The sequence below is a fragment of the Musa acuminata genome, chromosome BXJ3-10 (assembly GCF_036884655.1).
Source record: "Musa acuminata AAA Group cultivar baxijiao chromosome BXJ3-10, Cavendish_Baxijiao_AAA, whole genome shotgun sequence".
In the NCBI taxonomy this organism is placed as follows: Eukaryota; Viridiplantae; Streptophyta; class Magnoliopsida; order Zingiberales; family Musaceae; genus Musa; species Musa acuminata.
In genome coordinates this window covers 28,878,595-28,895,501 of record NC_088358.1, presented here as the reverse complement: position 1 = coordinate 28,895,501, position 16,907 = coordinate 28,878,595, and the positions used below count along the sequence as shown (strand labels likewise).

The window sequence follows — 16,907 nt, the reverse complement described above, 5'->3', positions numbered from 1 at the left end:
ATAATTAGAAGAGTAAACAAAGAAATTGCAACAAAATCTGCAGACTTCACTTGAGTTATACAAGGCATGATGCTTCTAAGGATTTTTCTCAAGATTTTGTGCAAGGCATAGCTAAATGTAATTGTGGAAGCTTGTGCCATTCTCACATGAAATGAAGAACATAGTTTCTGCTCACTAAATCTTCCCTTTCAGAACCAATTGATGCAGTCCACAGAGCATACTGCTGATGGAAGATCATAATTTTCATCACAAACTTTTAGAACAGATCAAGAGAGCACATTGGAAAAGAAAATTGACGGCAATATTTCAGTAGCAATAAGCAAAGAGTTAACATTTTAAGTAGCGTACATTAGCAAAGAATAAGGAATGGACTAAGTTAAAGAATATGAAGTCCTCATGGTCGGCAACAAAAACTCAGTATCTCGGAGTCGAGCAAATCCACCACTGTTTATCCATTATTCCAGCAACATAAATGTCATCCTGCAAATGTCTCTCTTTGTAAGTCTTAAAGGTCAGATCTACGAGAAGAGATCATTGACAAAGATTCAAGAATAACTATTGTAAACGAATACCATGCATTTCTTCTTTTCTAAATATTTATCATTTGCTACACAATATCTTGTAAAATCTAAACTTGGTGTCAACGAATTGATGATACAGGTAATTATATGTCAAAAAAAAACAAAAAGAAAAAGAATGATGCTCGGGCTATAACGTCACCCATATGCAAATTCATTTTCATGATTCCTTTTTTGATGGCAGTAGCTAAAAAGTTACCTATACTACATATAGTGAGCTTGGAAAAAGGATATAAACTTAGATATAGCATATTATAGTTTCAGCTTTTCCTCTCCAATATGAAAAAGCTGAGAATAAGATAACTGCATGAGAAAAACAGTCTCAATAAATTATCATAACTGTCTCTATGCACTGCAAGTTGAAAGTATAGTCACTTAAGACAGAAATCATTTATTTGAGGTTAAGTGGAATCATCATCAATCTTTTGTGTAGTCACTTAAGACCTTTGACACCATAAAGATGAGTTTAAATTGATGCGTTAGTGCTCATCATAGCTCATCCCCTATCTTTGTGATCATTCAGATTACTAGCAGTTGTAGGTACCGCACAGGAAACTCCCTACGAAGTGATGCTCCTTTCCACACACACACACAAAACCAACCACCTCTTAAGGACATTCATTACTGTATATGGAACTTGTAAATGTGGATATAATGAACAATGGACTTGGACATCTAAGTGTGGCTAACAGACAGGAATTGCTTGTTGTGTTTTCTGAATACAAACTCGTTACTATTAAGGCACTCATCTACTTATATTCATAAAGCAAAATATGAATCTCTTGCCAGACTCACGCTATGAGATAGTGGATTTCATACATCTAAACCTACAAATTAGTACTACAGTCAGCTATAACACATAGAGGTTCTATTTACAGCAAAATAAATGACACGGGATTTCTAACAAGTACCGTTTTTACTCATAATTTTGGCAGCATATTATTATCATCTTATACATAAACAAAATCCGTAAGCAGTTTTACATTTCATCAACCTGGTTTATGATGCCTTCATCATGTTACCAAAATCAATGAACAAATAGTAGTTAACAACATTCCTACTACATTATCTTGCCATCAATTTCACTTCTGAACCTCCTGCAATTGTATGAACAATATCCTCAGAGTGAGCTCCAAATTAAGACCTGCAAGTGATAATATTCTCTCCATGGTTATTTTTTATCAGTTGAGGCACAGTCCAAGTTTCATTTAGTTCCTCATAATCGAAAACCTGTAGGCTCTTGGATACCCTAACCTGCAAGATAATGTCCAAAAACTAACTTATTTCCTGGCATGTTCTCATGTCTTCTAAATCAGCGTACAACTGGGGCCTTCAAAATACTATAAAGTTGATCTTTTAATGAGAAAGGCAAAGTCCTACTCTATTACAAGTATAAATCGCATGATAACCACTCATCGCAACGAGCAATATCTGAAAGCAAATTAATCTAGTAAACTGTATTTATTTTGATTTGTCAACAACAGGGCCCCAGAAATTTGTAATATAAAGACAAACTGTTAAAGGTAGAACCATGAGATAGGATCAGACCTAGCAGCTGATACGGAAATTAACATACACAAGCTCAGGTTGCAACTACAGAAGTAGAATTAGGGTAGAGAGACAAGAGATTGTGAAGCAGGAATTTCAAGAAAGAATACACATTTGTTTGCCTCAGAAATAATAAAGAGATAACATCATACCACTTCTGAGCATCAAAACATGGTGGCAATGGATGTTAGAGATTTGCAAGTGATATTACCAAGCCCAAGAATGATAACATGATGATGTGATCTAATGTACGTACAACATTAGAAGCAGTCGAAATTGGACATCTTGCAATATAAACAGACAAGTTTTGAGCATCAACAGTAGACAGCTTTAACTAACAGTTAACTAATAACTTGCATCATTACTTCACAAAAGAATCCTCTTAAGCATTGTTTATTTCTTGATAGAGACTGAATCGCACTCAATGTGTTCTACCAATTTCCTAGCTGAAGAAAGACAACAACCAAATACAAAAGACTCAAAGGTGAGAATTTTACCTTCGTCCTTCACTCCAACGCAACAGTGGCGCCGACTTCCTTGAGTTTGGCGGCGATCGCCTCCGCCTCCTCCTTGGTCACCCCCTTCTTGAGCACCACGGGGGCCTTCTCCACCAACTCCTTGGCCTCCTTCAGCCCCAGGTCGGTGAACGTCCTCACCTCCTTGATGATCTTGATCTTGGCCGCGGCGTCAAACTTCTCGAGCTTGATGTCGAACGCAGTCTTCTCCTTCTCCTCGGTGGCGGCCTCGACACCCGGACCCGTCCCCGCCGAGGGCAAGCCGCCTCCGGCCTGAACCAATTGATTGAGGCCGAGCTTGAGGCGGAAGAGGATGGAGTAGTCATTGCGCTCCTCCTTAGTCAAAGAAAGAAGCTCATCGGCGATTCGCTCGAGCTTCTGGGTCCGCGACTCGGCCGCAACTCCGCCGGAGGGTGCGGAAGAAGAGAAGTGGCGGGCGGCGGAGAAGAGGAGGCGGCGGAGCAGCATTTGGGGCGTCAATGGTGGCCTTTTTGGGATTAGGAACTACGGGAAACTTAAAAGGAATAACTACGACTCGAACTACGGGCGCCATATTTGGATCCGATAACACATAAAACCCGAATCCGATCTGAGTGTCATATATGAATCATGTTTTGGGATCCGTTAAACCACCGCACCTTCCTTTCTTCCCCCCTCCCGAGTCTCCTCGTCTCTCTGCTACTCGAAGGCCCTCTGCCGAGGCGTGCGATCTCTTCGCGATCAATCTGTCCTTTCCTCCTCCTTCCTTCTTCTTTTGGCTCTATTTTTATCTTGGGTGTTCTTTTGGGTTCGGAATCTTCTCCCGAGATCTCTTTCCTGCTGGGTTCTGTTTCGTGCTGGTCTAATGCCCGTATTCTGTTCTGGAATTAGGGTTTTCCATCTGCCCCTCTACTGAGTTCTCCATCGCCTTCGATAGCTGATTGCTCGGGCGAGTTGTTCTCCCGCCGAAAGATCGGTTCTTTCATGAGATTGCATCTGCAAGCACTGATTCATACTTTCATGTCGATGGCAATCGAGTGCAGGCAGGATCCAACAGGAGAATTGGAAGATAATGCAAGAGATTAAAAGTTCAAGATGCCACAACAGCTATTTCAGTGTTAGATGCAATGGATTTGGGGACAAAAGCTAGTGTGGATACATTGGGAGAGTGTGCAACAAAAAGCCAGATTTTCATCACTGAATTGGGTATTTGTGGTCAGCCCTAGTGTCATACAATTCCTGTTGAAGAATTCTTCGAGAAAACTGAATCCGTGCCGTGAATCTATTACCCACCATTCCCCGAAGAAAAGGTGGCCATTTAAGCTTGCAGCACAAGGCAAAAACAGTATCATTTCAGCTTAATGCTGCTGCAAGGAACTACCTGTGTTTTCCGATGAACCAATCCGTGAAACAGCATGTAATTCGAAGAGGACTTGATGCTTGGCTCAGGTATTCGTTTGGTTGTCAGCATGATAAGGTGAGGCCCGAAGCTGACTAAATCCTGGTTGATCATTTCATCCTCTGCTTTCACTTTGATAAGCTACCATACAGCAGCATCCCGCCAGCAGGTAGTCAAGGGATCTTTGTGATAGGACTTCAGTTTCCTGCTCACGCGTCTGCAATGGCAGCTTATGAACCACCAAATCGGTATATTTCTGCCAATCTGATTGTGGCTTTTTGTGGATGACCAATCTCGTCTTCTTTTCCCTATGACCAAAAGGATCAGCAAGCTTGTGCGAAAAGAATACAATTACTAGAGACTAAATTGTGGTCCTTTGATCCTCGATTCGGATGTCGTAACGTTGAACGGAAGTTCGTAGTGATCCTCAGCTTGGTTGTCCTGGCAGAGATCGGATTCACCAGAAGACAACAGAGTAGGATCGTTACATTTCCCCTCCAAGATTTGATCTTCCAACGATACCAAGATCAACAACCAAGGACAGGTACATATATATGTACATGATTCTAGTCAAAAGAAAGAGCATCCGTAGCAGGAACCACAACAATCTGGGGAAGGAAGCCACCAAGTCAAGCAGAGAAAGCGCCATCAAAGGCAGCCAAGCCAAAGGAGCTCCGTGGTTCCAGAGCCCTCCCCACCTCCTTCAAGGCAGAGACCTCCTCCCTGGCCTTCCTCCCCAGAGCCGAAACAGTGAAAGAAGCCAGGTAGTGGAAGCACTCCTCTCGCCTCACCCCATGGTCTGCCTTCTCCCAGCGCGCCTTGCTGCTCTTCTCGAAGTCCTCCGCCACCAGCAGCGCGATGTCCGCCATTGCCCAAAACTTCCACCTTGCAAGTCTAGCCTTGTGTGTTGTGGTTCACCGGTGACCGATGGGGCTCGAGATTTATAGCATGTGGTGCGCGCAACATCATCCTCCCGTCTTTGCTGCGTGGATGTCGGCGTGGGTGCGGATAAGGCTCGCGCGTTTGGTGCTGTTGTCTATTCTACTCTGACCCGACCGACCCACGGCGTGCATTATTGTGGGCTTTCGCGGTTTCTTCTGTGAAGTGAGACGTACGTGGACGGTTTCGGAGTGCGGTTTTCGTGGAAACTTCTGGTTTCGCCGGGTGCCAAAACCAGAAGGGAAACATTTGCCGCAATGGATCTATGATCATTTTGTTAGATTCGTGCAGAGTCCCAACAATTGAAATTAAATATTGTTTCTTGCCTGTAAAAATAAGACAAACTCGGTGCTATCCGAATCTCCTAATTCAAGAAGAAAACTACACTACGTCGTCCACCGTCACACCAACACATAGGACGTCCCATATGACGTGGTATGAACACCGTCCCATGTCTGCTGGCAGACGACGTGTCTCCCACTGACAAAGACCTTCGCGCACCGAAGAGGAGGATGACGGTGGCAAATAGTAGTCCGCTTTTATTATTGACTTGGAGTTGGTTCGTAACCAATTGGGTCGCACGCGCTCGATGAGGTCCATGGTCTTAAGATAAGATTAGGTAGCTCTTGGAAGGTGGAAGCTTATTGTGTTAGAAACCCATGGATGCTGCTTCTCCCATCTTCTCCTGGATCGGTACGTCACATAAATAATGCCAGCCAGTATCATTAGGATAAGCATGCGTGTAGTATTTGCACGTAATATTGCAAATATACAGTGATCTGGGCCCGCACACGCAACGACGGACCCACCTCTGTGTATTTGCAGCAAAAAAGAGACCTTTTTCTGGGTGCGGTGCAAAGAACGATCACGAAATAGATGAAGGCAAGTAAACATATCACGCTATCTTTATGTTCTTGATTCGCAAGAACGCCTGCCATAAAGATCAACCGACTACAAGTTTGGGATGGTGCAGTTCAAGCGAACCGGCTAGACCGATTGAGATCCGGTTCGGACCATGCTAATCGAATCGGTTTTCGAGCCGCGATTTGCCAGTCCATTAGTAATCAGTCATCCTTAATTAGGCCCTTCGTCGCTGACATTGGGGCCCGGCCCACAAGAGCCTCTTCGTTTGGCAGGTGCTACCGGTTTAAAACAAGATTCGATCTCCTTAACCCGACGAAACATTTCTCCCGTCCCATCTGGACATCCCTTCTCCAACCTCCCTCCCCCAAAGCCTTTCTCCCAATCCCAGAGACCCTGTCGAAACCCTAACCCTTAATCATCCATCAATCCAGTTCGCTTCGTTCGAAGAAGCCTGAATCGAAGGTGTCTTCCGGCGGTTGGCATCCGATCTTTTGAACGCGCGTGGGAGAGGTGGAATCCATGGCGAGGAAGCCCAGCGGCAGCAACAGCTGCTGCGTCGTCTGCGAGGGTTCCAATCTCGCTTCCGTCTGCGCGCCCTGCGTTAATTATAGGTAATTTCTCTTGTTTGATCATCTGTAATCTGCATGATCGGATATTTTTGACGTTATTGACTTGGGTTTCCTCTAAACTTTTCAGAATAAATTATTATAGCACCGTGTTGATATCGCGGAAGAACGTCCGTGAATCCCTCTATTCGAGGCTGAGCGGTGAACTGGAGGCGAAGGTTAGGTTGCGTGCCTGTTGACTAGGGTTTTTAATTTTACAATGTCCTGGATTTTGTTAAAATTAGTAGAGCTATTTTTCATGTCTTCTAATGTTTTTTCCAATAGTGCTGTCTTAGGTGTTCTTGTCTTGTTTCAATGACAACCATGGATCACGTAACTGTTATCTACTCTTTTGATTTGATCATAGGCAGAGCATAATGAGAGAATAATTTCTAGAAAACGATGGTGCCAGGCATCTCACATACAAAGTTCCTTTTCCAGATGAGCCCATGTGAAGAAAATCATTGTTCTTCTTAATATGAGAAACTAGGAGCAAAAGAACTTCTATAGATTGCTTATTTATTCTTTTGTTTACTCACGTTTAATTAGCTGCTACTTCTTTGCTTGCTTTTAATTGAACTTGTTTGGTTCAAGTATTAAAAGAATAAAGATAATTATTCTAAGAATATGATGAAAGGAGTAATATATGATTTTTATGTTCAGATATATTTATGATGGATGAAGAGAAATAGAAAAAATACCTGTATGAATGAAGGGAGTAGCTAATTCTACTGTTTTGTTAGAATAGGCTATTTTATGATGGTGTTGTCATAGCTGAAGTGGTCATCACTTAGGTTGCTACTAAGATGGTGGCCATGGCTTTTGGGGTAAGGTGAGGTAGAGGAGGGAGAGAGACGGAGGAGTTGAGGCTTGTGGTGGAGTTGTGTTGGGTTCAAGAGATTGAGTGGAGAGAGAAGGGAAGACTGCATATGATTGCCATCAAGGAGTGGAGAGGAGAGAGGAGAGGGAGAGAAGGCACATTTGTGCACGCACACACACACACAGAAGAAAAAGGTCATGCCTAGGGCTGCAAGGATATATATATAATACATTCTGACGATGGCATTTTAAAAATAGACATCCAGATCGAGAGTCATACAACTCGTCTCATTTTAAAAAGAAAATTCCACAAGTCTCATTTATCACAATTCAAATGCTCCTGTAAACCAATGCCAACTTTTATAAATGTATAGATTAAGGCTCATTGTATTACCGTTTTTCATTTGATCATTAACAGCTAATCGAATGAAGATGTGATTTAGACCTTCATGGTATGACTGTTGTTTGTTATCCATGTATTTGGTATCATGTTTGTGTTACTGACTCAAATCATTGATTATACCTTGATCTGGTGTTCATGATGAGGCTACCACCAAGAGTGCTTATTGATGTCTATCGGTAGAGACCCATTGTGTGAGAAAAATGGCCTGGTTAGAAAGGTTCTCCAGATCATAACTATAATCTTGATCTACTGCTGTGCATATATTCTTTCAATGCCAAATTGTTGTGAATTATTGTGTTGCCATGATATATCCTCCTGGCCGAGAATTGAGCATTACATGAAGGACTTGAGATGGTGCACCGCTGTTGATGTAGGCTTGGGATTTCTGATTTACATGCTTGCTATACTGTATTCATTATTATGTTTATTCTTCTACTGTTTTTTATCTCTTAAAAACATTTCTTCTGTTTTGTGTGTCGTTTCCTGTTTTGATATATATATATATTTTAATTCTACAGAGGAAAGCAGATGAACAAATTAATTGGAGAGTGACAGAAACCGAGAAACTCAAGAAGCTGAAGGATCATGGAAACTACTTAAAGATGCAACTTGCAGAAGGTTTGTCCCTATGTAGGTAATACGTGTGTAAGCACCGAGTCTTGTAACAAGCAGGTTTGTGCTCTTTGGTTTTTAATCTTGTCGGTGTTATTCTCTTACAGAGAAGGCTAAGCTTGCAGAAGCCTCAAATGATTTGAAGTTGAGACATGAGTCACTGGATTCAGCTTTTGCAACAGTAATGCATTTTACTTTGATATTATTTGTACCCACTTGTACTACCTTTTGTCATTCTAATATGCTTTAATCTTGCATCGATCACTTGTGACTGTTGGACTCCGATCTTTTAGATAAAAAGGAACCGTATGGAGTTGTTGGATAAATTTAATAGTGATCTTATATACAGCCAGCGCTTAGCCCATGTAAGTACCTTTTCTTAATATTTTTGTTCTTTTTCATAAAATGTTTAGGAAATTTTGTGAATAATTTTTTATATGTTCTGTTCTAGTTTCAGTCAGTCCGGTTTATCAACACTGGTTTTTTATAATTCATATTATTTTGCAATGGGCTGTAATGCTATTTTATACAACATTGGTATCATCAATATTCTTAAATAAGAGGCAATCTCTATGATTACCTCATGTTCTTGGATGTTATGGTCTTGGACATAAGTGAAAAATCATTGTTCTTGTGATCCTAGTCTTGCATGTCTTTGAGATTAAGCCACATGTCTCATCGTTATTCTTCATTTGTGTCAGTATCTTTTTTTATTTCTCCATTTTGTCTTTATTTCTATTTTTCAATAAATTTTTAATCTCTTAAACATGAAGTCCCCCATTCTTCCGGTTCATTAGCTCTTGAGTTTTGTTTAATGTATGTTCTTGCCTGCTGGTGTGTTTGCTTGTAATTAATGATGAAAGGCATTGATTGTAGATTGGGTAAGTTTGAAATGACAGACCTTATGAACTGATGATATATCTTTTTAATTAATTAGTATTTTAAACTTTGATATTTTAATTTAAATCACCTGGTATTAGTTTGCTTAGGATCTAGTGCGGTTTGGCTGGGGCTTAGTATGGAATTGTTAGCAATAGAAGACATTGCCTGGCTAAATTTAGCTAAGAATGTAAGTTATCATAGACATAAAAATGCTATTATAAAAATCTTATACTGAATCTTATTTTTGATAAAAAGATAAATCTGATGAAAGCTCAAATTAGGTAAACCTTTGCAGTGTAAGATAGATATTCATGAGGATCCCTGCAATAAAATCAAAGAAGGCTACTGAGACATTCACCCCTTCAATATTTCCTGCTCATTTTGTGTCCCTCTTTTGACTGCTGGTTTCTCAAGTTAGGATGCAATGTGATAATGCATGGTTCAAAGGTGTATGCTCAATATATAAACATTTAAGTGTTATATGACTATGGGAAAAAAAATACTGAACATAAATATATTATATTCCAGTTGTTATTTCATTATATCCTCATTTCTTAATTTATTTTTAGTTTTTCTTTTGTTTTATCGTTTTTTCTTTTTTCTGAAATTGTGATATTATTTTATGCAGATGGCAACCTCTGAATGTATTCATAAGCAGTCCGTGGTTATAAAACAGATCTGCAAACTCTTCCCAATGCGTCAGGTAATGACTGTTTAGCTCGTTAATATGATGCATTGTTACAGTTATGTAGTAGATTGGCTTCATTAGTTTGAGCTAAGTAGGTAAGGATCAGTCCTATGAAGCTACCATAAATAGTTGGTGAAAGGCATACTGGACAGGTATTTTGTTATCAAAACAGCAACTTGTTAGTTACCCAGGGTTATGCAGTTCCATGCTTCTGTTTAGTTGTCCAATGGACGACTAATTTATCTGTTTTGCCATTTTGCCCAATGTTCATATATGACTAGGGATGCAAATGAAATTGTCTAACTTGTCTGCCTTCGATGGATGCTGACATTTCCCAACTATTCGGGATAAGCTGTGTGGATCCTTTTTCCATCATTGAACTCGATAAAAAGCAATATCCTTAGTTAATTTAAGAATATATAAATCTTTATCTATAGTTTCTAGTAAGGTTTTCATGGTTTCTCTCATACCATTGGTACTAATAGTCTTACCTCTTCTAACTACGATGTCTTAGGGGACATGACGATTAATATCCTAAATGGGTATAAAGGACCTCTAGTAGAAAGGACTAGTAACTACTTAGATGCAAGTTCTAGATCATCTACTAATTGAAAAAAAAGTCAAAGTTATATTAATATTTCAGTTTTAGTGGTAAAAGTCAACTACAACAAAAAAGTAGTAAGTCCAACTTTTTATGGTAAAACTCGTGTTTGTCCAAAAGTCTAGGATTGGAAGTGTAAAAAATAACTGTTATAAAGAGTGTCCTCAAAACCTTTAATTATTATTTATGCTGTGAATGTTAATTCTTTAGTTGCAACCTCATTATCCAAGTTGTAAAAGAAAAAAAGAATGCCATGATGACTCTTGTACTCTTTCCCTATATATAATTAAATCGACTATAAAGCCATCTGTTGCATGATCAGACTTTAAAGAGATTGTTAAAATCATATAACATTTGACAGAAGTTTCCTGAGTGATATATCTTGGTAAATGAATATGATACAATTTAGCTTGTTTGCTATCTCTGTGCTTTCATTTATTTCTTCTATAGTGGTTTGTTGTCCTTTTGGTTCACTATTCTCGTTCATTTTCAAAATATCTGCCAGATAAGATTTTGCATCTTTACTTTGTTATTTGTGAATCTTCTTGTTGAATTCTTAAAACTTTTAGTAGTTCAGTTCCTCTTCACTTGATAGTTAAACAGGGTATCCTGGGGATTGATATAATGTTTTTTCTGTCATTATGACCAGCACAAATTTTCTGCAAATGGTATGGGGGATAACTCCTATGTTGAATTTATCTTTCTTTCCAATTTATAGATATTCTATGCTTACCAAGTTCTTTGCCATAATTTATGGTAGTAGTTCAATATCTGTTATTTTTTTGCCACCCAAACAAATCTTTACTTTATTAGAAGTATCTTATTCTGGCCCAAATTTTTGCTTTAAAAAGTGTTACTGTTACCAAGTGTGGAAAGATAACATTTGTAGGTGCTAGGCTTGAAGGAAAGAAATTAAGACTCAACAATGAAGATGTGCGTATGAACATACATGACAAACATCTTTCGAAGATATTCTTTTGTTAAAAGGTGAATTTGGCTTGAAAAGTATACTTTGGCAGTCAGAATGTTCAGCATTTAAGAAATAAGTTATAAAGAATTTGGTTGTAGCAAAGATGAGCATGGATGATTGAAGTGTGTTATAATCAAGGTTCGCTGTACCGTACCATACCTGCGTTTCGACCCGGGCTCGGTACTGTATGGTACCGGTGTACCAAATTTTTTTATTTTTATATTGTAACAGTGCTACAATATAGCATTATAGTACTGTAGCAGTACTACAGTATAGTACTGTAGTGGTACCGGGTGGTCCACGTACCGATAACCTGTCGGACCGGTATGTACCGCCCGATATGGGCGGTATGCTTCGGTACAACAGACCTTTGTTATAATGATAAAATCGGAAACAAAATTATATATGTAATAGGTTACAAATGCTAATTGTGGATGCTGATGAAAAACTTTGAATGTCTAAAAAAAGACTGGTATAAGAAAAAGAATTGGTAGGAGTGTCGAGTTTATTCAAATTAGAGGTACCATGAAAACAATAATAACAACAAAGAAGTCATGGCTAGAATTAGTGAGGGAATTTAAAGGTGAAATCATTAAGGAATTTGCTTTTGTTTGTGCTAAATAGGATATGTGCACAGATTTGCTATATATGTGGGACGAATGAGTTGTTATTGTTGATTATAATGGTTGGTGGAATTCACGAAGTTCTAGCATGTCTGCATGGTGGTTAAAGAAAAGGGTTTTTCATGAGTTTTGGGGTATCCTTTTTCCACGTTTTGCTAAAGATTTTTTTTTTTTCAAAAATGGATTTAACAAAATTAAGCATAAAAAGCCTAAGATTGTTCTCATTATATTTGGTTCTGAGATTTATAGGTTGAAACCTCTTTGGAGAAATGAATTTTTTTTCTCCAAGTAATATAACCAACACTGGATAGCTGATTATCGAATTAGAGAGTACAAAACATTCCACCATTGCCATAATGGATGAAGACTTTTTAATAGGTAAGTCAGATCTTTAAGAGACTAAACTTCTATCTGGAAGTGTTTGTTCCTTTCAGTATCTAAATTATTAGAAGCTGAGTTAGCACCTAAGGCTAATACCTATGAAAATGGTTCACATTCAGTTTTACTTAAATATCCCTTCCCTTGTCTTATCTATGCAGCTCTGGTGAATATATACATGAAACTTCTGTTACTCTGCCTTTTCTCTTGTGAAACTAATTTATAATGATAAAGATTAACTCATAGATGTTGCTAAAATGATTTCAGTATTCGAAGATTGCTTTAGAACAGCTTAAATAGTTTCATATGATGCTTCTTATTTCATTTCTAGGTGAACTCAGATGGAGCAAAGGATGGATCAAATGGTTTATATGGCCAAATATGCAATGCACGTTTACCTAGAGGACTTGATCCACATTCTGTTCCATCTGAAGAGCTTGCAGCTTCCTTGGGGTAGAGTTTTACTTGCTTATCGATTCTTCTGGTTTTGGATCTCAATTGTTTCTTATTTTAACTCTTTAGAGAAATCTAGTTGGATTCTCAATATCATGTCAAAAACACTTATCAGAATGTTCCATTATCTTCATTTTACCTCCATTTTGTGCCTCGTTGCATTATGGCTCCGCTCCGTTATATGGGTTGTCTATATTTTTTAGATCACTTCTCTCTGCTGTGGATTTATTTGAGGTTGTAAAAAAAAAAATTCATGCTACTGTTAGTGTTTGTTGCTTTAATATTTGGTGACCCAATTGAGTGGGCTATTTTGTAGTTTGGTTTATGAGTGAGTTGTCATATGTATTACAGCTTTATGTGCCACTGCTGTCTGAGCTTACTTGATTTTTGCCATCTTCAATTTTGTTTCATTGCACTACTTTCTCATATTATGGTATTACATCCTCAATGGTGCATAGTTGAGGTTTGCCTCTCAGAATATTTCTGAGGTGACTATAAAGTCATTTTTTATGCTTTTCAAACAGGTACATGGTCCAATTGTTAAATCTCGTTGTTCCAAGTTTGGCTGCTCCAGCACTACACAATTCAGGTTTCGCGGTAAGCTACATTGTTTGCCAATTAGTATTAGCGACATCTATAATTCATTTGTAGGCAGACAAGAAGGCCCAATTAATTTTACTCTGGTTTCATATTTCACACCTGAAAGTGATTAGTTAATGCAATATAACTTATATAAATATATTTTTCTTGACAATGAGTTATGTTTACCATTCATCATTTCTACAGAATGGTAGATGTTTTCCTTCATGTTGTGCTCTTCTGTGCTAAATTTCCTGATTAATGAACTATGTTCATGAGCTAATGAATTTAGTGGGCTGTATTGTTGCTTATTTTATACCTTTGAAAATCTGCAACAATGACTTGCTTTCTGGATGATATATTTATCGTGTTCATCATGTTGTTCCTTTTCTGTCGTGAAAATGAAAGAACATGACAAGAACTTCTGGTCTTTATATGCCACTGCTCTCCATTATCATTGTGCTTTGATCTTGTTGTTTTGTCTCTCCAGGGTTCCTGCTCGCGTATATGGCAACGAGATTCATATTGGGATGCTCGCCCATCTTCACAGAGGTATTGCATTGCAAGGAGCTTTTATCCTATTTATTACAATAACATAATCACACTACTTTTGTAATATGCAGCAAGGAATATCCACTTTTTATACCACGCCAGAATTTCTGCTCTTCCAGTGGGGAAAATTCATGGTCTGATAGAAGTTCCTCTAATTTTGGTGTTGCTTCAGTGGAGTTAGAAAGAAAGCCTTGTTTAGAAAGTTCCAGAAGTAGTAGCTTCAATTATTCCTCTGCCTCGCCACATTCTTTTGAGACTCACAAGGACCTGCAGAAAGGGATATCACTTCTCAAGAAAAGTGTGGCATGCATCACAGCATACTGCTATAATTCATTATGTCTGGATGTGCCCCCTGAAGCTTCTACTTTTGAAGCATTTGCTAAATTGTTGGTTGCTCTATCTTCTTCAGGAGAACTACAATCAACAAGAAATTCATTGAAGATGGCATGCTCAAGGTATTTCATTTAGTCTTTGTACTGCAATTTTGTGAAACTCGATGTCGTTCTTTTCTTTGGCCACATATTGCAGTCACTATTGCTTGTAGGTTCCTTGAATTGTGCAATAGTTTGACCAATGAACTGTGACTTGGACTGCTTAATAAATGTATATATTAACTAATGACAGTTTATCGTAAGGTCCTGGGTCCGAATCCTGCCTTCTCCACTTACCTTTTGTAATATACACACACACACACACACACACACACAAACACAAATGTTATTATTGTTTTAGACATGCACAACACCAGGTTGTAAGATGATCTTAGGAAGTTGTATAGTTTGATTATATAGTGATGACAACACAGGTTGTTGTAGAAAAGTTGGTCTCTTATAAGGTCTTGCTAAATATTCAACTTAGAAAGGTCTGTTTTAGTTTATTCCTTGAAATATTTACGAGCAATTTCATATGTATTCTACAAACATTAGAAATTATGTATTATCACATCTATTCTCGTTAAGAGTGTATATATATGAGTTGGGCAAAATAAAGAAAATTTCATGTTCTCCCTGTAAGGTAGTATGATGATTTTTTTTTCTATTTAAAATTTGTCATAATGTACCTTTTAAAGGGTAAATATGAAATTAGCTTCTTCAATAGGGGTACATATGAAATCTAGCCATGATGAACCCCATTGACATTTCTTTATTTAGCTGTCCTATCAGTTACATGTATAGTTGCAATAATGTCTTTTGTGTGATGAAAATTGTGTTTTTATCATACTTCAATATGTTTTTGTATTGTATCACCTTGTTGTGGTCTTAATGTCTCGCTAGACATCTAAATCAGGAATTAGAAATTGTTAACTATTATTTGAATTTCATGTATTTATTCAATTGGCAAATAATGCAGTTTAGTGACAAAATGATGTGTGCTCTTCTGTGGTTTGTGAACTACTCTTAAGTCCATGGTATGCATACCTTGTGAAGCATACAACATGTTGCTCTTTAGTGGATTTTGTACTTTTTATGATTGTTCTATCTGCATCATTAAAACTGAGAATCAGATCATTGTATTCTTAGTCATCTCTATCTTTCCGTACATGCATGTTCATTGAGATACCATCCATCAACTTTTTACATGAATGGTAATTTTGTTTAGCCAATCGGGCCATTGACCCTCTTATTTTTCCTCTGAATGACATGGCAAAAAAAGCTTCCATTTGTAATCTTGGTCTTGAGCAGGTTAGGATTCAATATCTAAACTACCACTTGTAACTGGTGGCAATAGTTGTGGCTGAGCACAACTTCATCCATCCATGTGCAGTTCTAAATGGTTGTCAAAATTTTTTTTTTTTTTTTTTCATTCCGGTGGTCTATGGGTGTTAGGGATGATGATATAGGAATTTGGTTATAGATATTGGCATCAAAAGCAACCTAAAATAAAATCCTTGTCAATTGTTTTGTACGTATACCAAATTGCTGTTTCCTATATTTTATTCCATTGTATGCATACCAAATGGAAGGTTGGAGGCAGATATTTGCAGTAAAAAAGTCATTTTATGTCATTACCAGTTGTATCACTTTTTTTTTTTCCCATTACTGATTGCCATCATTGATTCAAAGTTTTCTTTTATTGGCTATGCAGACCAGAAAAGCAAGCTCGGCAGGTGAAGAGATCATCAGTGTGGAGTGTAAATTCAGGGGCTACATCAAGCTTGGTTGACAGCATGCAGACAAAGATCATGGTGAGGCCAACTGCCTGTAATCTTTATATGTGCTATGTCTACTGTCATGGGTAATTTACCTAACAAGTTCACTCTGTTGATCAGCCAAATGCTCGTGGTAGCAGCCACCTTGTGAATTCCGACACAAGTTTTCTCTACTCTGCTGAGATGACTGAATTCGGAAAGTCGGAAAGCCTTGTGGAAGAATGGGATATTGTGGAATGTCCGACACTTCCTCCACCACCATCACAAGTGGAAGACGTCGAACACTGGACGCGGGCTATGTTCACAGACGCCACAAAGAAATAGCAACATATACTGTAAATATGCAAATCTTCTTCAGGTCATGTGGCTAAATGGACCTGCAGTTCTTTTGCAGCGAAATTGTCAGATCGAATTAGGATACTTTAGGTTTAACACTGGGATTGACCTTCCATTCATGAATCAAAATATGCAGTGTGGCAATTTGTGTATGTGGTTCATCATGCTATCAAGTTCTGATGAACTAATAGTGCTGATTACAATGTACTGTAAAGTTGATCCAAGTGTTAAGTAGTGGCATGAAAAAGGCAACTAAGAAGGCATTGTCTCATGCTAGATTGGATCATTCACAATAGACAAATATGCACTCATTAAAAATCTTTAATCTTTGCGAGGAAACTTTGATTTAATGATTGTACTTGACGGTGACCGGTACACCGGCAATGCCAAAACAGTGCAACATTAGATGAGAGAACAACAAAAGGTATGTAATTC

General features: G+C 38.3%; 2 protein-coding genes across 3 annotated transcripts; one reads left to right on the top strand and one right to left on the bottom strand.

Moving 5' to 3' along the window:
• Positions 1-279: 279 nt before the first annotated feature.
• Positions 280-5,048, bottom strand: LOC135585800 (uncharacterized). Of its 2 annotated transcripts, none has more exons than XM_065172360.1 (2): positions 2,624-5,048; positions 280-480 (listed from the first exon to the last, which is right to left on the bottom strand). In XM_065172360.1, the coding sequence occupies exon 1, from the start codon at positions 3,107-3,109 to the stop codon at positions 2,633-2,635; it is 477 nt and encodes a 158-aa protein (XP_065028432.1). In that variant the 5' UTR covers positions 3,110-5,048; the 3' UTR covers positions 280-480; positions 2,624-2,632. The 2 variants fall into 2 exon arrangements, with proteins under 2 accessions (XP_065028432.1, XP_065028433.1); XM_065172361.1 differs by lacking the exon at positions 280-480 and adding an exon at positions 1,492-1,832 and having other exon boundaries at positions 2,624-5,042.
• A 1,104-nt stretch (positions 5,049-6,152) lies between these two features.
• LOC103968633 (uncharacterized) lies at positions 6,153-16,624 on the top strand. Its single transcript, XM_018819924.2, has 12 exons — positions 6,153-6,433; positions 6,519-6,606; positions 8,168-8,267; positions 8,369-8,442; positions 8,555-8,626; positions 9,772-9,846; positions 12,735-12,856; positions 13,381-13,453; positions 13,926-13,987; positions 14,059-14,442; positions 16,073-16,172; positions 16,257-16,624. The coding sequence occupies exons 1-12, from the start codon at positions 6,342-6,344 to the stop codon at positions 16,458-16,460; spliced, it is 1,446 nt and encodes a 481-aa protein (XP_018675469.2). The 5' UTR covers positions 6,153-6,341; the 3' UTR covers positions 16,461-16,624.
• Positions 16,625-16,907: the final 283 nt, after the last annotated feature.

What these genes read in the sequence shown, in the direction of transcription:
- LOC135585800 (XM_065172360.1), bottom strand. Translation starts at nt 3,109, where the DNA reads ATGCTGCTCCGCCGCCTCCTCTTCTCCGCCGCCCGCCACTTCTCTTCT.
- LOC103968633 (XM_018819924.2), top strand. Translation starts at nt 6,342, where the DNA reads ATGGCGAGGAAGCCCAGCGGCAGCAACAGCTGCTGCGTCGTCTGCGAG. An exon ending in GCGGTGAACTGGAGGCGAAG is followed by an intron (nt 6,607 to 8,167) that starts GTTAGGTTGCGT and finishes TTAATTCTACAG; the next exon opens with AGGAAAGCAGATGAACAAAT. An exon ending in AAAGATGCAACTTGCAGAAG is followed by an intron (nt 8,268 to 8,368) that starts GTTTGTCCCTAT and finishes ATTCTCTTACAG; the next exon opens with AGAAGGCTAAGCTTGCAGAA.